The sequence below is a fragment of the Vitis vinifera genome, chromosome 18, assembly GCF_030704535.1.
Source record: "Vitis vinifera cultivar Pinot Noir 40024 chromosome 18, ASM3070453v1".
In the NCBI taxonomy this organism is placed as follows: Eukaryota; Viridiplantae; Streptophyta; class Magnoliopsida; order Vitales; family Vitaceae; genus Vitis; species Vitis vinifera.
Genome location: NC_081822.1, coordinates 36493564 through 36516047, shown reverse-complemented (window position 1 = coordinate 36516047; position 22484 = coordinate 36493564). Strand labels below are relative to the sequence as shown.

The window sequence follows — 22484 nt, the reverse complement described above, 5'->3', positions numbered from 1 at the left end:
CCAGTAGTCATACCGCGCTTGAACCGGTGACATCATAAATAATAATTTATATATTATATAAAATTTTAAATAATTATAAGAAATTAAAATTATATATAATTAAAAAATTTAATAATATTTCATTTTTATATTTGGCATATCAAATTAAATGATGAAGAGAAATATAAATATATTAATATTTTTAATTTTATTAAATATAACATATATAATATTTAAATATAAATATATATTTAAAATGAAAAAAATTATAATATTTTTTTTTTTTTGCATATTTTTGTATTTTATTATTTGAAATTATTATATTAATTAATTTATATTATTTTTTGAATTACATTGTATAAAAATGAATGTGATAGGGTTTTATGCAATAAAAAATTGAAAAAAAAATATTAATTTTGTTATTTATTTTGATTTGAAAATATAATATAATGAAGAAGTTTCATAACTTAATGATTAAACTTCAATTTTTACGGTTGTGACCTTTCTTTCTTCTCACTAACTAATCTCATAAATGGATCAAAATTTGTAGGGATTGTGGGGGTATAAAAGGCATGCAAGAATCATTAACTTGCAAAACTAAAAACTAATTGAGTTTGATGACAAATGGGTTTGATGAGCTCCTCATGGATTTAAGGCATCAAAACTTTTTTTTGGCTTAAGAAAAAAAGGTTTTTTTGGCTTCAAATAAAATAAAATAAAATGAACCACCCGATTGTTCATTAGTTCAACTCGACCTGTTGGTCCGGTTTTTAAATTATTAAAAATCATTGTCAAATAGGCTTTAAGTATTAATCCTAATTGATTTCGCAATGTCTATATATATTCATTATAACATAGATTATTATAGCATTGCAGTTACTAAGCAATGTTAACATAAACATATATTTTAAAGCATGGGATTTTAGTCCATAACAAAACAAGATCAATAGAAGAGATAATAGATCATTATAAATGGTATTAAAGTCAATATTTTACAAACTTTAGAAACTTGAATAAGTATCTTAACTTGTCTTGCAATCCCATGGATCACTTCTCATGAACTTTTCTCAATTATATAATTTCTTTTTTTAAGTTGTGAGGGCTCATTAGATTAAAGTACCTAATATCTATATAAGAAAAGTTAATTCATTGTTTGGGAGATTATTATAGTGTAATTACTTAAAAAGTTTAAGGTTATGTTTGATTCTAAAAAAAATACTAGAAAAACAAAAAAAATATTAAAGAAAATGATCTTTTTTATATTTTGTTTTAATATGAAAGAAAGTCAAACATAATTAAAATTAGTTAGAAACGCATGTATTTTAAATTATTTAATATTTATGTAGAAGAGCTAAATAAATTAAAAGAGTTTGAAGTATGATATAAAAATAATTTGTTGACTTAAAGTCCAATTTTTATTTTCCTTTCTGATTCCTTTTATTCTATTTTTCCTTTTTATTTTCTTTACTTCACATTTTCCGGTCTAAATATAAAATTTAATATAGAACAATTAGAAGGTTATCAAAACACTAATTCCACTATCTGAAGTATTGGATAAGGAATTTTTCCATGGTCTAAGAAAATCTATAAGAGGTTTACTTAAGCAAAATTTTCCTTATTGGATCTTAATATCAATATATCAAGATATTTATTTATTTTTAGTGGTATTTCTTTCTAATCTACTTAGTTATTAGATAACAACTAAACTTTTTATTTTTGATTTTTTTGGAGTGTTTAAATAGAACTCTAAATCATGAGTTTCACACTTATGATTTACTCCTAGAAATAAGAGACTTTTACTTTTTCTCAAATATGATATAGGAAATATATTTTTATTTAACTAAAATCTCTAAAATATCATAATTAACTTTAGTTTTAATAAAATTACTTTTGAAATATAATTTAGTGACAAAGCAATTACTTAATAGTAAAACTTAATGAATTTAATAGAGGATAGGGATTTAAATGATGCAATGTGAGTGATTTCTTTAACCCATTGAATGGCCCATGAGGTGAGAAAGAGGTCCTCCTAAATAATTGCAATTTTTGCTTTTGGTGAATCCTAATTAAAGAACAAGATTATGGTTGGATTAAAAAAAAAAAAAAAAACAATGGAAGTAAATAAATAAACAAAAAGAAAAGAACAAGAAAAACTACAACTTGACTTTGGATAGCGAAATAAGCCTCCAAATTTGGCATGCCAAATTCACGTGTAGGGACCAGGTGAAGGCGGGCCCACCTCTACCGCGCGGCGCACGCCATCATCCTCTCATGGCGGCCGCTGCCGCCGGCCGGACTGAGAAAGCAATGGACTCCCAAAAGGGGTGGCTTGCAATTGAAGATTTCTTCCCGCGATTCAGCTTACAATGCATTCAAATCTCTGTTGGAGAAGTAGGAAGATCCCACCACCACAACCCAAGCTCTGTCTTCTTGTCCGATCTTCAGAATCACTTCCACTCTCATTCCGATTCTTCTTCCTTCTCTCAACTTTCCCTCCACCATCAGTATTTGTTTCCTGTACACTAATCATATTTCAAATTTCAACATTGTGTTTGCTTGCCCTGTAGTGAAAAATGGAAAGATTTCCTCACTCTTGTGTAGTTCATTCTGATTACTAAATGTGTTGCATGTGATGTTTACTACCACATCCATTGAACCAACTGGCAAGAGGAACCTGGGTATTGAAATACCATGGCCATCAACTAAGAGCTTCAATGTTTGAGTCAAATGGGAAGCTTAGATTTCTGTTTTTCTGCAATTTCTAGGCAACCAAACATGATGGGTTTGTCTTTTTTGTTTGAGTAGAATATGACGAGAGGAGGAGGAAGAAGTTGACAATGATGGTGATCCCAGCATTTTTATACCAGAAGACAGAAGACTGGTCCTTCACTTTCTATGAAGGTTTGAACAGGCACCCTGATTCCATCTCCAAGGACAAGACTGTTTCTGAGTTGGTTGTGGAAATGGTTGGATATCGATTGCCCCATCTGACAAGCGGTCTCCTCTCAAGGTCACAAAACTTGACTGTTTACTTAGATTTCAACTCATAGTCTTCTTGTTCACTTGGTGAACCTGAAAAAAACAGAGGTTTCCCTTAACTGAGCTTAATCCATTTATCAGTGGGTTGAGGCTGATTTCTGGTTTTGCAGAAGCCATAAATTCATTTCATGTTTTTCTTACCAAACAGGGGTTTAATTTAGCAATTCTTTACAGGTTTGTGTCCTTGATATCAATCTGAGAGCAATAAAAGTGGCAAGAATAAATCTGTATTTAAATGCCATAGATGAGATCATGAGAATGGGCAACTTATCTATGATAATGAGAATGAAAGGTTGCTTGATAGAGTGTAGTTCATGAATCCAATCTGCTTTCTTATTGTAGAAATCGTGGAATAGAGCTGTCATAAATGAATCAAATGTATCAGTGTATAATCGATATGCTTATCAACATTTTGACATTTAGGATTATTTCTTTTAATTCCTTGTATTCAAATGTAATTGAACATCAATATTAAAGCATTTTGAGTTCTCGGAAAATCCATGATATTGAATAGAATTTTTTTTTTTTCTTTTCCCAACAGTCACTGAGATCTACTGCTTTTTACTGGGAACCGGACATTGTTGACATTACAATGTTGAATGATTTTACTTGCATAATGTTTGTTTTTTCCTTTGTTTAACATGCATGGACAAATAACTGTGAAAGTAATCAATTTACCGCAGGAGACAACTGGCAAGCCTTGTGAGATGGCCTTGTAGTTACAGAGGCCCTACCACAATCAGGTTTGATGATAGATTTGATTGAATGGTTCAAACCAATGGTTGTGCTTATGGGAATGGCTTGTTTTGAGGCAGTTACTAGTTCATCCTTTCAACTTAATGAGCCTTATTAAGTTGATGCATTCTAAACTGCCCTAGGATTAAACAAGATACATAGTACTGTTAGATATGCAATGAAGAAGTTGTTAGGCCTGAGAAAGCAGAAAGATGGGAGCTTATTAGAGGCTGTTGCAGAACAGAAGAGAGTTCTTGGAAACAGATCTTGGTGCTTAGAGGAGGTAAGATTGCCACTGTTGTGGAATCTTCAAGAAAAAATTTTATTTTCCACATTACTTTGTGCTTATCATGTTCCTTGTTTCTAATCCTGAATTCTAACTAAAGTCAGGCTAACTCAATTCGAAAAACTTGATGATGATCCAAAGTTGTCCTCCATTGAAAATAGAAAATTGAGCTCTCATCTTCATCAATCCAATTATGGTGCATTTGCATTACATCTGTGGGCCAATAGCTAGATAGAACATATTTGGAGTAATGCATTTAGGATATCGTGGATGGATATAGAATTTATTATCTAAAGGAAGAAGATGCTAAAATCATATTTTAAATACATGATTATTTTTTTGTTCACTAGTATCCTAAGATTTGGGGATCAAACCATTGAGACACCTAGAAACACCCTGATACTTCAAACAATCCCCACGGTCATGGATAATGTCTTATTCTAAAGCTGTCTCATGTTAAATTTAATGCTGTCTTGAGTTTAACCATGCATACAGCACTAGAATAATTTGATTTCTTGTATTAACTGTTAGACTACTAACTTAGGAGAGTTGGTAGCTTAACACGGTATTAGAGCCATATGATAAAGTAAGATCTCGAGTTCAAGTCTCTCTTACTGTTTATTCTCCATCTATTTATGTACAGCTTCTACTGATTTGTTTCTCCAAGTGTCAGTGTGCAGCCAAATTACAAATGATTCATGTGATGCTGTTTAAGATATTGGAGTATGAACATCTTTTTTTTCCTTGTTTTTCACCTGTGATATCTAGGCAAAACTGTGAAGCTACAGGGACTGTCAGAAAACAGAGATGGACCTAGTGATTCAGATAATTACAAAACCAAGCTAGATGACTCTAACATCAGGGAGGCCATTCTTAGGGCCACGATTTTGTGCATTAACAGTGGCTTGTGGACTGGAATTCCAGGCTATTGGCAATTCATATTTCTTTAGGAGACATGGAATTTGAACAAGCATTGCATCACATTGTCAAATTCAAGAAAGCTTACTCTCTAATTAGAAAACTCTCCATTTTTTCCTTCTGTTCAGATGCCACCACTGGGATTTTGGTGTTGTAAAATATGTTGTTTGTGTGATGAGTGTTGCAGAGGCCAGCCATGGTCTTCAGAAGGACACAGGTGACTCCAATTGCTTTGTGGCTAGGAAGTTTCAAATTTGCAGTTTCTTCAGTGAGGTGCAGAGATATCAAGGTCATACTGAGATATTTTGATATCGCTCTAGTTATTAAATTTGTTTAGCAACATTGTGACAATATCAATGATAATTGCATATCAAAGGCGCATTTTAATTATCCTGCCCTTTTCAGTGGCTAGTTTTGGCTTCTTTGAAAACTTACATGTTATATGATATTTTAATGTGGAATTGTATGTTATTATCCCTTGTTCTGCATGGGCTCACTGCTCACATTCATGTCTTTATTTCATTTATGTAATTGACCTCGAATAAGGCATGTTCGAAAGTCTCATTTAAAATTCCCATGTTTAAATATGAATTTCCCTCACTTTTCTAGATGGAAATCATGGTTGAGGAATTGTTGAGATCTCTCTCAATATCTATACTTCAAAACCCTTGATATCTCTCTTGTTATCATTTATAGACATTAATTCCACGTTATTATGTTAGTTTTTAGCTTCAATAGCAAGTAGTTGTAGCTGGGCATAGTGAGATATGAGAGGGAGATGTCAAAACAATTTATAGCTTCCCATTCTCCAGTCCTTGGAGACTGTTTGATTGTTTTATTCTATGCTTTCAGGACCTTTTCTTCTTAAATAGATAAAGTTAGAATTGTGAAACAATCTTCCTATAGGAAAGTACAGATGAAATCAAGATTTCTGTACAATTGATCAAAATATCAGAAATAAACATAGAACTGAAAGTATAGCACATTATAAAAACAGATAAAATGCATCTGATTTGAGCAATAAATCTGTAATAGCTGCAGGCGTTGAGGGCTTAAAATTTTCATTGGCTGCTAATCCTGGATTGCCCCATGTCCGAAAACTCATAATAGTCAAAATCATTGCTCCCAAGGATTTCATCTAATGTCCATTCAGGTCCAGTTGCCAAATGGATTTCACCTGAGAACATGGCTACCATGTCTGAGGATGTGGATGCAACTTCTGTGGTCATTTCTGGCTTCTTCTCCCTATCCATTGGGAAGTTGACTGAAGAACTATTTGAGTTTGGCATATCGAGAGGGTAGGTTCTGCTGTTGCAGCCAGTTCTGTAGTTGTTAGTTACGGATTGAAGAGCAACTTTGATTCCTGATATGACAAAACGTCGGTGTGACGACACGTAAGAGTTTGTTGAATGAGTTGAAACATCACAGTTCTTGCAGAGTAATGCCCTGTCCTCCAGGCAGAAAAAATACCCGCTTTTCTCCTGCATTTACAATGCACCAACCCTATTCACCACTTGGTAAATGTTCATTGTAGTTTACTCAGAAGGGAAGACAAGAATAGAGAACCATGTCAAGTATAACAAGAGTAATACTCATATAGAAGGCAAGGGCATTTTCATCCAAGGAGTTTCTGGTTAGGCGGTGGTACCTTGTTAGATCCAACTATAGGAAGCTGGGGCTTACCAGATCCCAAATGCTATTTTATCCAATAGGAGCAGGAGACAGCTGGTTACTAGTGTGAGCTAGCTTGTAAGAACACTTTGCATGTGTTTAGATATTTGTAAGTATATAGGTTTGGACCAACAAAGTGAAAGATAAACTTTCCCCAAACCAAGGCTTGAAAGTTCCAAGGCGCTCTGACTTAGCTAGAATTAGGCAAATCCCAAACCTCTTCCCCTGAAGTTGACAGTGATCACCTTGTTGACATCCCTACTTTGATCAAATAACTGAAAGAACATTATCAGATTGGTCCAAGTTAGGTCTTTTTGCATTGATTTTCATCCATGCTTTATGTTAAAATGCACGTGACCACTTATCTCTCAATTTGAAAATTTCCCTTGTATGTCAATCCATGAGCATAATTGCTTAGTTCAGTTGACAAGCCAATGAATCAAAGGCATTTCTTCATCTCAATGGAAATGTGTGAACATTAGTGGTGTAAAAAAGGAGAGAGTTTTGCTGGTCCTTGGGAGTTCTAGCAACTCATCACTTTTTCCTTTATTCTTAATCTGGATCCCAAGAATACTTCTATCACTCCAGCACTTTCCAAGTCCATTTATTTGGAACACTTGCAGTGAAATCATTTCATTAGTGTTATACTCTTCATCAGAAACAAAACACAGGAAAGCCTTATATTTAAGATTCGAGTGTGGGCCATCATATTGAAATGAAAAACAAGAAAAGGGTGGAAAGAAAAGAGCCGATGTCATGGGAAATGAAAAAGAGTGTTTTCTCATGTAGATGGAGCTGCAACAACAGCATTTGACACAGAATCAGAAGCTTTTGTAAAGGGAATGGGTAGACATGTGAACAAAACAATGTTACAGTATTTTGTTTACTTGATTCAATCCTAGTTGGCGTATTTTGATCATGGCTCAAATTCCCCCATTTCTTATTCTAGGAAATCGATACTCATCCATGACTTGTAACTTGTACTACTTATCAGGATTTCTGGAGCAATTACTCATCATAGCATTAAAATAATTCATACCTACTTCCCCGTGCATGAATACAGAAGTTTATAGTATTGAAAAGAGATCTTTGCTCATTAGTCTATAGCTAACAAATCATTTATCAGAAATGTGCATACAGAGAGAGCTCAAGACACAGAGAAAGCTGAAAAGAGGTGTTGGGAATGGAGAGAGCAGATCTACCTGGCAGATATCACAAGGAGGCAGCTGAGAAGATGAAGTGGAGGGTGGGTGTTTGAGAAGAGGGACACGTTGATGCTTCTGGGACAGCTTGTTAGCTGTGTGCACCCTTTCATCGCATCCCCAACAGAGTACTGCCTCATCAGCACTACATAGAACCTCAGCCTCCACATTCCCACATATATCACACGGTATCTTCATCTCAGGTTCTTCTCTTATTCTTCTGCTGGATCTAAAACTGAGGTTTGAATCTCTCAATTTGTGCTTCCACTTCTTTCCTTTCTGGAATATATTAAGCCTGTAGATGTTGGAGATTTATCGTGTCTTTTATATCCTCCTACAAAGGAGTCCTTAGAATAATAGCTTGCATGGATCTCTATATATAACCCCTCCTCTCTTTATAAATGAGGTATAAGATTTTGGAAGGATTTCCATATGGATCAACGACCAAAAGGACTCGTTTCATTTTCACATGAGGTGGGAAAGGAAAAGGATTAAGTTGGTAACATTGTCAAGGAATGATGTACGGTGGTCCCAGAATGATCAGTTGATCTCACAAGAAATTATGGTGCCACTGTGGTCCCATGTGTCGGTATGAAGAGCAAAACATCATTGATTTAACCAGTTTGTCCTATATGGTTAAGACATTCCTTTAGGGATTCCAAATGGCCCCTTATTTATTATGAAACGTTCCCAATTACTCAGCATCTACCCATAAGTCTCAACCATTAGTTATAAACTCCAAGTTTCCCACTAGTGAAGCTGGGGTAAGTTGCAGAATAGGCTGCATGGAACTTCATTATATATCTGTATTCAAAGAATTAAACTTAAGTTCTGGTATAATAACTACTAAAATTTTGGTTTAGGATGAATCCTGTATCTTCCTGTTTTACTTTCCTCCTTTTTCTTTCCTGCTGTTGTGGCACTCAGATGATCTCAATGCTAGCTTATCATAAATTGCTTTTGCTATTTAGTCTTACACATCAAGTCCTACAATGCCTTTTTAAGTCATGGTTTGCTTTCCTTCTGTCAATAGGCCAATGCTTTTATGACTTCAAGAAAGAAAAGGCTAGAGATTCATGCATGTTGCCCTCATTACATGACAAGTTGACTCCCACACCAATTTGAATGCCAGCTATGCATCGTCTTAGATTGGGTTTTGATTATCTTATCATAGCTCTAGAGAGCTCCAAGAATCCCTCCCCTAACATAAGGCTCCCTATGACTTAAACCCATGACCCTTGATTCTGATATCAATCCAATAATCTCATTTGAAAACCAATTGATATTAAATAAGGGTAAATCAAGCATTTTATGACATTTGACATCATTATCATTCCAATATCCCATTCCTAAGCTTAAGAGCGATATTATCATACCCCAACATTCTCCATTTGCTGGTCATCCTGAGGTTGTGCTGGTGCTGATATAGGGGCAAAATACTTTCATCGAGTTTTTACTTAGCTTGATAGCACAAATGCAATGTTTTATGAGAATGCTTGGGAGGGGTCAAGTTGTGTAGGGTAATTGATTAAGATATTTCTGGGGAGAAGGGTAGGTAAACAATAAACAGAAGGAATCAAAAACATTATGGACTGTAGCTGCGAATCTGACAATAAATGGAAAGCTTCTCTATCTTCACAACAGGCCAAGGACATACTCCAGTCCAGAAGCATCTCTTTCTTATGGTAAGTGATGGGGTGTCAGCTGACAAGTTGGTCCAACTTCCATCTTGGACAAGTCGCATATGCACAGAAATGGAGAATTTTATAGCGTGACATGGACTGGAAACCTGAGGTGGCAGCCACTCACTGGTCAGCATACAGCTTGTGGACAACCCAGAAAAGGAAATCCATTTCTCTCTCTCTCAAAAAAAAAAAAAAAAGGTCATTGTTACATCTATTAATGTATATGGCGATCTATCTCTTTTGGCTCATTCTGAAGGTTAAGTGCACAACATACATCAAAAGAGAAGATGATTCTGCACTAGGTAGTCATTTAACTAAAAATGAGTGATGGCTTCGAAAAGAAATATAAGTTATATATTATACAAAAATTTTTTTTTAAAAAAAATTCATTGTCATGTCAATTTATAAACTCAACAAGATCACAAGCTGCCTGTACTCTCATGGGTTGGAGCCTGGAAGAGGAGTTTAAAGGATTGGTGGGAGAAACCTAGAAGAATCGAAGGTTGCCATGCATTTATCTCCTCCATACCCATAACTAGGGCAAGTGGCACCACTAGGACTGACAGTGGGAGAGGGACCAGAGAGGCTAATGGTGGGACCATTCACAAGTTTTGGAGTGAGGGGTGAAACCCATGAGCCCCATCCTCTAGAGTTTTTCTTCATTGTTTGGGGCGTGGGAAATGAATGACATTCAAAAACCCCCCATCCCCCCTCTTGGTGCTTATCCTTGATGCTTTACTCCCTGCCAAAACATGTCCTGCTTGCAGTGCTCTTGAGACTTCTGGAGCTCACGCTTGATCACCATCACTGTTTATGCCCATAAAACTACTTGGATGTATCATGCATCATGTATGTGATATTTGAGATGATTTTTCAGCACTCGTTACTTTAGTGCAACAGAATTCCCCATTTGTGAATGACTAATAAACTTAATACGGCTAGTTTATTATGTATTTAATGTCTTGAGAGAGTTCTTGATATATTTGGAGAGAGTTTGCATTATACCTTACTCTTATTAGGATCCCTGGCAGCGGACTGCATTGCCTTGTTTGAGTCATTTAGGAATCGGGTTTTCAGTTTTGATGTGTAAAATGACTATTTTGTTCCTGGGTTAAGCTGCCGGGCTGTCAGAGGCTGCCCACGTAGTTTAATTATAGGCAGAAAAGGACAACCCTATGGTTCTCAATGCCTTAGGTGGTAGGAAAAAAATCTATGGTATCGAACTAGTTAATTAAGTTTGGATATGAGTCATATAAAGTGTACAGTGAAATTTGGGTCATTGAATGAGATACAAACATATTGAATCAAGGGACTTTTCAGTAATTTAAAAAAATTATTCTTAAATTATTGTAATTGAAGAAATTATTATAAATATATGATATTTTTTGCTATCTAAGAGAGAGAGTGAACATATAATTTTTTTTTTAACCAAAATCGTCTTTTCAAAAGACGATTTTATTTCCATTTAAAAAAAAAAAATCAAAAGGGGAAATCGTCTCTTAAATAGACGATATTCCCATTTAAAAATAAAAATAAAAATTCAAAAGGGAAATCGTCAAGAGACGATTTCCCTTTTGAAATTTTTTTAAAAATTAATATTATAAAAAATAATTTTTTAAAAAAAAATCCTAGAAAAAATTAATATTAAAAAAAATTGGAAACTAATTTAATAAAAAAAAATTTCAAAAGGGAAATTGTCTCTTGAAGAGACAAGAGACGATTTCCCATTAAAAAAATTAATATTTTTTTTTAAAAAAATCCCAAATTATTAAGAAAAAAAAATCATTAAAAAAATTAATATTTTTTGTTTAAAAAATCCCAAATTATAAAAAAAAAATATAAAATAAAAATTTCAAAAGGGAAATCGTCTCTTAAAAAAAATAAATATTTTTTTAAAAAAAAATAAATATTTTTTAAAAAAAAAATCCCAAATTATAAAAAAAAAATCCAAAAGGGAAATCGTCTCTTCAAGACATGATTTTCCATTAAAAAAAATTAATATTTTTTTTTAAAAAAAGGTTAATATTTTTTTTTTAAAAATCCCAAATTATTAAAAAAAAAAATTCCAAAAGGGAATTCGTCTCTTGAAAAGACGATTTCCCATTAAAAAAAATCCGAAATTAAAAAAAATTCCCAAGAGACGATTTCCATTAAAAAAAATTAATATTTTTTTAAAAAAATCCCAAATTAAAAAAAAAAAAAATTTCCAAAAGGGAAATAGTCTCTTCAAGAGACGATTTCTCATTAAAAAATTAATATTTTTTTTTTAAAATCCCAAATTATTAAAGAAATTTTTTTTTTCTAAGATTTCCCTTGAGGATTTTTTTTTTTTTTAATTTGGAATTTTTTAACAAAAATATTAAAAATTTTTAATGGGAAATCTCTCTTCAAGAGACGATTTCCCTTTTAATTTTTTTTTTAAAATGGGAAAATCGTCTCTTCAAGAGATGATTTCCCTTTTCAATTTTTTTTTTTTAAATGGAAATAAAATCTTCTTTTGAAAGGATTATTTTGGTTAAAAAAAAAATTTACCCGTTCACCCTCTCTCCTAGGTAGCAAAAACTATCATATATTTGTAATAATTTTTTTTACTATAATAATTTAAGAATAATTTTTTTCAATTACTGTACTTATGAAAAATCCTAGAATCAAGATAGGATTCAAGTTGCATATCTAACACTACGCGACTGATGATGCTTTTCAGTTGCTTGACGATTGACATGCCAAAACTTTCACTTCTTACAATGGTTTGCATCTCACACAAGATGTTTTTTGGGTTTCAATACTTGGGACCCGGGCTCAGATTAAAATATCAAACCAATATTGGGCCTATTCCTTAAAGTAGGTCATCTTCAGATCCCCAATATGGGTTTGGCCCAGTCAGAATTGATCTTAATGGACCAAGCTAAGCAGGGACAGAAACATGATTGGGCTGACCCGACTGGTATGAAATTGGGTGACTCAGCCCAGTCATGGCCCCAGGCGGCATCACGCAAGAAGCTGGAAGTGAGGGTAGTAGCCATGTAAAAGAAGCCTCTGGAACCTGCAGGAACATCATTCTAATGTAAGCCAGCTGCTCTTTCCACCTCATCATATTGCATAGATCCATCTCAGAACCCCTGGAATCTTCTTCCCATTTCCATTCCTATCCATTCTTCCATGTACCAGAACTTTCAAGAACCCACCCCCGCCTTTATAAGTAAACGACATCAATACACACCAGATCAATACAACATCAACATCAACATCAATATCCAAAATGAAACACTCTCTTGTTTCTTCTTTGCTGCTATTGCTTGTGTTCTTCCTTGCAGCTGGGTCGACCCAGGGGTCCCTGTTGGACATCTGGTCGGACCGTTTCCCAGATCCATTCCGAGTTCTGGAGCAGATCCCCTTGGGCCTCGACAGGGATGCGGACCTAGCCCCCTCTCCAGCCAGGGTGGACTGGAAGGAGACACCTGAGGGACATGTTATCATGATGGACATCCCGGGTCTGAGGAAGGAGGAGGTGAAGATAGAGGTGGACGAGAGCCAAAGAGTGCTGAGGGTGAGCGGGGAGAGGAAGAAGGAAGAGGAGAAGAAAGGTGACCACTGGCACCGGATGGAGAGGTCCTATGGCAAGTTCTGGAGGCAGTTCAGGCTGCCTAATAATGTAGACTTGGAGGGTGTTAAGGCCAAGCTTGAGAATGGGGTGCTCACCTTGTCTTTGCCCAACTTGTCGTCTGATCGGATCAAGGGTCCCAAGGTGGTCAGCATTGCTGGAGGAGATGAGGAAGAGAACCCCAAGCTCAAAAGTGAAACCTCCAAACAGGAACTTTGACTTGACCTGAGAGAGGCTGTCTGGTGAAAAGCTTTGTTTTGTCTCTGAGAATAAGTTTATAGTTTGATCTTCCCTGTGAGTTGTGACTATGATGAGTCAAGGTGTGTTTTCCCAAGGCAGTTAATGTAAACATGAAGTTGTGATATGTTATTTCGTCTTTCCACAAAATTCTGTTCCATGAGAATATTATATACGTGCATCTCCACAACCAAGTAGACTGAAAAAAAAAAAAATTGAGAACAGGGATACTTCATAACCAGTCCTATGCACGAAGTTAACAAGACGTTCTGAAACTGCTTGTTTTCTGAAAGAATCTACAGATTGCAGATGATATTGAACAGCTTATTTCTGGTCTGGTCGCACAGGGTGGTGGTGACTGGTCGGATGACAGATCCAAAGAACCAGTACTGACTGATAAGATGTGTTCATTGATGCTCAACTATCAGAATTTAAGGTCACGGAAAATGTTGGAAGGCTAATAATTAGAACATCATCTTCTTCTATGGTGTGCAGTTCATGGAGTAATCCCACCCAGGGGGTTGAGAAGTGAGGTCTTGCAGATGATATTGAACAGCTTATTTCTGGTCTGGTCGCACTGTGTGGTGGTGACTGGTCGGATGACAGATCCAAAGAACCAGTACTGACTGATAAGATGTGTTCATTGATGCTCAACTATCAGAATTTAAGGTCACAGAAAATGTTGGAAGGCTAATAATTAGAACATCATCTTCTTCTGTGGTGTGCAGTTCATGGAGTAATCCCGCCCAGGGGGTTGAGAAGTGAGGTCAACATGATCCGCCCCTGCACTGATCTCTCAATAGTCAGAAGCTTGGCATTGTTGTTGAATGTAACAAACAATTTGCTGTCTTAGAAAATTATAATCTCGTCTTTGATTCATAGACACCAAAATGATGGTACAATAAAACAATGATGCTTTCCCTCAAACTTAATAGGAACCTCGGGTTCATAAAAACAAGATGAAATAAACAGGATAGGAAATACTAGCAAAAGAAAAAGTGAAGAGATTGACTCCAGGCATGGGACATCTGATTTCCATATAAAGGAGAGAACCAACCCTCTTTCAACTTCTATCCTGATGACTAATTAATAAGATCTTTCATTATTCAGGTTGAAGATGTCAGCAGAAATCTGAACAGCAAGGGGAAGGATATCCATGGAGAGAGAATGGAGAGAAAATTTTCCATATATTACTTTAACATTGAGCCCCTATCTTACCTAAGAAATATTTAGTAATGGCTGTTGCATGGTCCCAGAAAAAAGAATCACGCAGGAACAATTTTATCCACTAGATGAAGAAGAGAAACCATTCAATATCATTGGAGACCAAATTAGCTTGAAGGTTGGATGTATGAAGGAAGAATTTCTACGAAATGGGTTTTAAGATGATAACTATCAAATTCTCCCACACCCTACAAACTCAAAATCCAACAGTTTTCTTATTCAGAAGTTTAATCACATTAAGATTCTTCTCCTCTCCCCCACCCAACCCAGCACCAAAAGTCTAAGCAAACATGAATGTATATAACAAAGACAAGATTTCCTCAACAGACTCACAACCCAGTTAATTGAGTTGTATCCGTAAAGAAACTAGGACAAATTTGAAGTTCAATATGACACCTGAATTCCAAAACCCTACACACATTATATATATCAAACTGATACATTATGACATGTTGGTTCTAGATTATTACCACTTCAATCATTTTTTTTTTTTTTTTATAGAGAAACACAATACAGACATCTAATCATACTAGGAAATCGGGAAATAATATGAAAAGAAAGATGAACAGATGAGATCAACAAGCATAGAAACTTGAAAATAATTTAAGAACTCCCACAAATGGGACTTGAGAGCTTAGAGCTGTACCTGAGAAACCCGGACTTTACTTGTCTGCCACATACTCTCACCTTCCTCCATCAAATTCCTTGTGGAGAATGGCTATATAGCTAAATTGATGAACCCCATTTCAACCATTCCGAACTCATCTTTGCTTCAAACCCGAGTTCACTGTATGAATTAAAAGACCAGGATGAGGAGTAAAATTAGGGGATTAGGAAGCTCCTATATCTTTACTATCTTCTTGTTGAGTCAAATAGAAGTCCGGAAGTGATAATGACAAAACTCCAATCAATCTCCACAATGTCAAAATGAATAGATAACATAAAGTTTTCTTCATTGAATGACACGAGGATTCAAGGAAATGAGATGCCAACTCTTGGATAGAAAGGGCAGGGTATGTCACCAAATGGGGTAATAAAAACAAGAAGAGTCAGAAGATTCTTACCAGGAATGATGTAAAAACCAGCATTGTGGATTTGGAGCCACAGCAGACTTGGCTTCAGCATACCATGAGGAATTGAAGGGCTTGCCCACCAAGTCAGAATAGAGTTTAGCTATTATAACCATGCTGCCGGCATGTGAAACATTTAGTTTGAGAATTAGGGATCAAATTTGAACTCCTGCAAACTCAAAAATTTATCTTTTTAAACTGCTCATTTTAATGATTGCAGGAGAAACCCCCACACCTGTAAGCTAGAACAAAACTAATGAGACTCTCCAATGTATTGTATATCTCCTCTGTTCTAGGATGTGTTTTATCAACAGAATGAAACTGATGAACTTGGTTGTCAATTTCAACCCAACTGCAACCAGGGGTCTTGCGAGCATTCTGCTCCTTCAACACCTTCCGAACCTTCTGAACCTCATCCCACTTGCCTAAACCCCCATATATTTGCCAACATTAGACCATAACCACCATTATTTGGATCCATATCAATCATTTTTTGAACAGAAAATTCAGCCAAATCTGTGTGGGCTATCATGGATGGGCCTGAGCAGAAGGATGGCTACTCTTTAGAGTTTGATTCTTCAAAAACTGGACCGCAAATTCCTGGCTTTCTATTAGGGAGTGATGCAATTCTGGCTGAAACAAGGGAGCAGGGGGAGTATATGTGTGGGCTGGTGCCTTACGTAGGCGACAACGGTTTCGCTCTCTATGTCTTTGTTTTTCAAGTAGAATCGGAAAAGGTAGCCCCGTCACAAGCAGCATTATCAGTTAGATATTTGAGGCGTCAAGTTTATGACTTCACCGATATTAAATGCAAAAATGAAGAATTCCCTTTGCTTGTCTTCTCCCAAGCTGTCATGTGAGTGTTTTATTTGAAATCACTTCACTGCACACTAACACCAAGCTGCCATGAAGAGCTTTACTTATACTAAAACTACTTACCTGTTGTAAGTTGTAACTAAACTGCTACCATTTCTCATCTATTTTAACTGTTATTGATACTCTCTTCATTTGAATATGACCACAGAGGGAGATTAGCGCACAAAACATCGACTGGTAGTGGTGAATGTTCCAAGTACGTTATTTGTCCTACTTTTGGGCTCGAATTATTAGTAGGCATATATGTAATTAATTGAGCATTTTTATATATATATTTTTTTCATGGATATTGTTGGGAGCCTTCTTTTTTCCTTTTTCATGATTAGAGATAATACTTAATGGAACAACTAAAGTCATCTTCGTGTTCTTTCTCTAGGGGAGAAGCAAGGAGAGAGAAAAGAAGTTGATGATGACGAAGGGCAAGTAGTTTCAACCCATGGGTTATCTTAGTTATGATTTGATTCAATCAGTTTTGTGCGCAATAACTGATCTCCTGACTGCAATGAGTTTTAAATTGGTTAATGTCTTGAATTGAAAACTTTACGATGAATTCTAATTGTTCTTTTGTTTTGGGTTGAAAACTTTGCAATGAGTTTTAATTTTAAAAACCTTTTTTATTTTATTTTATTTTTTTAAAATTGTTTTTGGAAACTAAATTATGGAAAACATTTTTTATTCTCAAAAATAAAAAAACATGTTTGATTGAGTTAATAAAATAAAAAACATGTTTGAAATTTAATTTTAAAAATTAAATATTTTTTTATTAATTTAATTTTATAAACATAAATAATTTTTATATTTACTGTTGGTTAAAATTTTAAGAAATTGTATAAATTTTTAAATTTACTTGCATCATTTTCATTTTTTAAAAATAATTATAAATAATGAAAATACATTAGAGGTATATTAGATGTCTCAATAGAGATATGCTAGTGGGGACATTCTTAAGGTGCAATACATTATTCAAAGTCACAGTCTTTATTAGAGTAGCAGGGTATTCTTTGTAATAACTCGGTCCTTACATAAGAAATTACCCTTTGTGTTTTTGTTTTTCACAATTTTAGATATGCTGAGCTGTATAGTTGGTTAAGAGAAAGTCTCAGAACTGATATATATAGCTCCTTTTTGTACTTTGTTGTTTTACATAGTTCAAGAATGAAAAATAGAGCAATTTTTATGCTATTGTGAATCTTCATTTTCTTTCTCATTTTCTAATTGAAACCAATAATATAGTATCAGAGCTTTCCCTTTTGCTCGCCTCTGTTTCCATCTTCTTCTTCACCTAATGGCTCGGGGCAACCAGTCGTATGCCCATGCCGTAGTTGGTTCCTCAGACCCATCGCCAATGGAGGATTCTAACAATCCATTTTATCTCCACATTGGAGATCATCCTAGGCTCATCCTCGTTTCACACCATTTATCTAGAAGCAATTACAATACTAGGAGTAGAGCTATGATGATTGTTGACGGCGAAGAATAAGGTGGGATTCGTCGATGGTTGCATTTCTCGGTCTGCGTTCAATGACCTTCTCTTCAATGCCTGGAACCGCTGCAATAGCATGGTAATTTCTTGGCTCTTGAATTTTGTTTCCAAAGAAATTGCAGAGAGCATCATGTACATCGGTAGTGCCCATGAGATCTGGACAGATCTATGTGACCGTTTCTGCCAGAGTAATGCCCCTCGCATCTTCCAACTTAAGAAGCAACTTATTATGTTGCAGCAAGGAGCTCTCAATATTAATGCTTATTATACACGATTCAAGATCCTTTGGGAAGAGCTTAAGAATTTTCAACCCCTACCTGTTTGTCATTGTGGTGGAATGCAAGCTTGGTCAGATTATCAACAATAAGAATATGTAATCCAATTTTTAATGGGGTTAAATGATTCTTATGCACAGACCAGGGGTCAAATTTTGATGATAGAAGCTCCTCCACTTCTTACGAAAGTTTTTGCACTTGTGATTCAAGAGAACCGACAACGGAATATCAATTATGGATTCTCATCTTTTGGGAATCCTCTAGTTCTGGGTGATTCCAATTCAGCTTCAGCAAATGCTCATACTAGTAGTGTTCCTTCTAAAAGAAAGTGAGAGCATCCTCAGTGTGTCCATTGTGGTCTTCAAGGACATACAATCGACAAGTGCTACGAGCCTCATGGGTATCCCCCTAGATACAAGCCCCGATCGAAGAATTCAATGGGTGAAGCTCAAGCCCATCAAATCACTTTTGTTGTATCCGACAATATAGGTTCTGCTTCATCAGATGCAACATTGGGTGCTCTTGCCTCCAACCAATGTCAACAACTTATCGCTTTGCTGAGTTCACAACTACATCGAAGCACGACTGTCACTTTAGAATCACAAGAGCAGGGAGCCTCTTCAGGCTCAAATTTCCTTGGTAAATATTATTTTTCATCTTCATTTTCTCATAATTCGATTCCTCCCAATTCCTGGGTACTTGACACTGGTGCTACACATCACGTGTGCATTTCCCTGCACTTGTTTAAAACCTCTCTTCTTTCAAGGAATTCTAATGTCACTCTACCGAATGGTCACTTTGTTCCTATCACTCGAATTGGGTCTATTGAGTTGTTTACTGGTCTTGTTGTTGATGATGTTTTATATGTACTTCAATTTCGATTCAATCTTTTTTCCATTAGTGCTCTCACCCAATTTCACCACTGCTCAGTACACTTTCTCTCTGAATCTTGTCTTATTCAAGACCGTATGCAAGAGAAGATGATTGGGATGGGTAGCTGCTTCGAAAATCTCTATATCTTGGATCCTGCCAACCTTTTCCCTATGTTTTCTCGCCTCTCAGCTACTTGTAATAATGCCACAAAGTCTAATCATCAGCTTTGGCATAGTTGTTTAGGACACCCCTCTCTTGTTAGGCTTTCACAAGACGATGGGGAATTGCTTGAAGACCCAAGAGTGCATAGACGACTGATTGGTAAGCTTCTTTACCTCACAAACACTAGGCCTGATATCTTCAAGTTGCTTATCAAGTTCTGCAATATATCAAAGGATCATTTGGATGGAGTCTCTACTTTCCTTCCTCTTCAACAACTCAACTCAAAGCCTTTGCTGATGCAGATTTGGTAGCTTGTAAGGATTCAAGACGATCTATTAGTGGATTTTGTATCTTTCTTGGGAACTCTCTGGTTTCATGGAAATCTAAGAAGCAAAATACAGTACCTCGATCATCAGCTGAAGTCGAATATAGAGCAATGGCAAATGTGACTTGTGAACTTGTGTGGTTATTATCTCTTCTTCGAGACTTTAGCATTGAACACAAGCAACCAGAAATTTTATACTGTGATAATGAAGCAGCCCTCCACATTGCAACCAATCTGGTGTTTCACAAGCGGACCAAGCACATTGAGATAGATTGTCATCTTGTCTGAGAAAAAATACAAGCAGATTATCTCACTCCATGTCTCTTCTCAAAACCAGATTGCAGATCTTCTAACCAAGCCACTTTTTCCAAACTAGTTCAAGTTTCTTTTTCACAAGATGGGAATTCATGATATTCATTATCCACCTTGAGACAGAGTATTAGAGTAGCAAGGTATTCTTTCTAATAACTCGGTCCTTACATAAGAAATTACCCTTTGTGTTTTTGTTTTTTACATTTTTAGATATATTGAGCTGTATAGTTGGTTAGGAGAAAGTTCAACTTATATATATACCTCCTTTTTGTACTTTGTTAGTTTACACAGTTCAAGGATGAAAACTGAGCAATTTTTTTGCTATTGTGAATCTTGAAACCAGTAATAGTCTTTATTATAATTTTTTTTTTAAAAGTTGTTTTTTAAAAATAATTTTTTATTTTGATTTTTTAAAAAGAAAATTATAAATTTAATTTATATCATATAAAATAAATTTTATTCAAGTTTTATTAAAAATATCATTTTTAAATTTTTAATAAAATATGAATAATAATATTTTAATAAAATCAGAAATTATATATTTTATAAATATCATAAAAATAGATTTATTTTATTAAAATAAATAATAATTTAAAATTAATAATTGCTAATATTATTTTTTAAAGTTATTAAACTTATTATTTTATTTTAAAAAATTGTTTTTCAACAACAATAATCAAAGAGTGACATTAATTTTTAAAAACAATTTTGTTATCACAAACTCAAATAGGTTGTTAAATTTTTTTAAATTCTCTTTTTTATATTTATGACAAAGCCATAAATAATGAAAATTTTGAAAATATATGAATTTTTAAATAATTTCTTTTTATGTTTAGGTTTTTAAATTTTTATGATCATTAAAGCGTTAAATTTAAATTTGGTTCACTACTCTTTTTCTCCTAGTTTCTTTGCTTTTTGGCTTTCACTTTAATGATCAAATTTTAATTTTATGCAAATTTAAATAGAAAGGTTGCAAGATGATGAGAGACATATTTGATATTAAGATGATGAGAGACATATTTGATATTGACTTAAAGTTGGCCATGTTTTTAAAAAACACTGTTAGCCTACCTAAAAAATGCTTTAGGAAAAAAAAAAGTATTTGATAAAATTTAAGAAATATTTTTAAAACTTGAAAAATTATTTATAGTATATTTAAAAAAAAATACTTAAAAAACATTTTCATTAAAAATATTTCAAATAGAGATACTCCCACCTCAAATAGCTAAGAAAATGCCAATAATCATTTTTTTAATGGTTGTACACTAATTTATAATTTATGCTGGACTAAAAGTTGAATAAATATCAATTGGGTACCATAGATTTTTTTTTTCTTTTATTATTTTTTTGAGTTTTCAAAATTACTTCAAAATTATTATTATTTTTTCCTCATAAAAATGCGAATATTTTATAATTATTGAAACTAATGGAACATATGCCATTACTTTTATCATCAAAAATGAAAATTTTCAATTTTATCATTAAAAATGAAAATTTCATATATAGATATATATCGCACTCCAACAAGTCTTCTCGTTTAATTGTAGATGACAAAAACCATTATCTTAGAGTTCATTTGTATATAGTTTTTTTTTTTTTTGTTTTTTCTAAAAATGAAAACTTATATATAAAAATTAAGAAAAAAATAGTGTTTCTTTTATAATGTGTAATAGCCTTGAAATAATCATACAATTCAATCTTTTTTTTTTTCTCCATCGAAAAAGAGGTCTTACCCTTCGACGACATTTCTAATCAAACTCAAACTCTAAAACCTAGTGGGATCTAAGTGACGAGGGAATCAAGAAATTTTATCAAAAGCATGACAAGGTAATTAAATAATGTATCATATTCACCATTTATATAAATTGTAATATGATTAGTACTACTTATTATTATTCAAAAAATTATATAATTTTAGATATTGATCGACTACCACAATATATACAATTAAACAAGAAAATTACTAAAAAAACATTAAAAAAAATGTTTTAGATTATATTAAAAAAAATTATAATTTTCAACAAATATAGAAAAATACTAAAAATTTCTATAACTTCACTAGAAAAAACCAAGGATAAAAATTTGGGGAAAATCCTTCAACGGATATTTCCAGATTTTTTGCGAGATTTTTCCCAATTCGATAAATACCGATATTGTCGGTTGTCATCAGGGATTGAAAAATCGCATGTGGATCTGACGCGCGGAGCAACCGGAGGAGAATTTAAAAAATCGCCGAAAATATCGCCGATATTTCGGTATTTTTACCGATTTTTCGAAAAATTTCCCGATATTTCCTACCAGTCCAGCCCGCGTACAAGATACAAAATCTGGCTCAAAAATCGTGGATTTAGGGTTCGTGAAATTTAAATCCAATGGCACAACAGCAAAGAGACCCTTAAAACAGATCCAGAAAACACAGGGAGCAAAAGAAAAGCAAATTTTTTGGTTTTCTTTGGGGGTTTTGAATGGATTTTCTCGGAAATCAAACGAGGATGAATTTTCCCGGAAATCGAATGGGGGATGGATTTTCT

At 34.3% G+C, this 22484-nt stretch overlaps 1 protein-coding gene and 1 long non-coding RNA gene across 2 annotated transcripts; both read left to right on the top strand.

Moving 5' to 3' along the window:
* The first annotated feature begins 2184 nt into the window (after window positions 1-2184).
* LOC132253266 (uncharacterized) lies at window positions 2185-8271 on the top strand. Its single transcript, XR_009465112.1, has 3 exons — window positions 2185-4036; window positions 5086-5246; window positions 7755-8271. It is a non-coding gene; the product is annotated as an uncharacterized LOC132253266 (long non-coding RNA).
* Window positions 8272-12500: 4229 nt separating this feature from the next.
* Window positions 12501-13503, top strand: LOC100263588 (22.0 kDa class IV heat shock protein). The gene has a single exon (XM_002263340.5). The coding sequence runs from the start codon at window positions 12775-12777 to the stop codon at window positions 13333-13335; it is 561 nt and encodes a 186-aa protein (XP_002263376.1). The 5' UTR covers window positions 12501-12774; the 3' UTR covers window positions 13336-13503.
* The last annotated feature ends 8981 nt before the right edge of the window (window positions 13504-22484 follow it).

Bases quoted from the DNA above. Each gene is read 5' to 3' on its own strand.
- LOC100263588 (XM_002263340.5), top strand. From the start codon at position 12,775: ATGAAACACTCTCTTGTTTCTTCTTTGCTGCTATTGCTTGTGTTCTTC.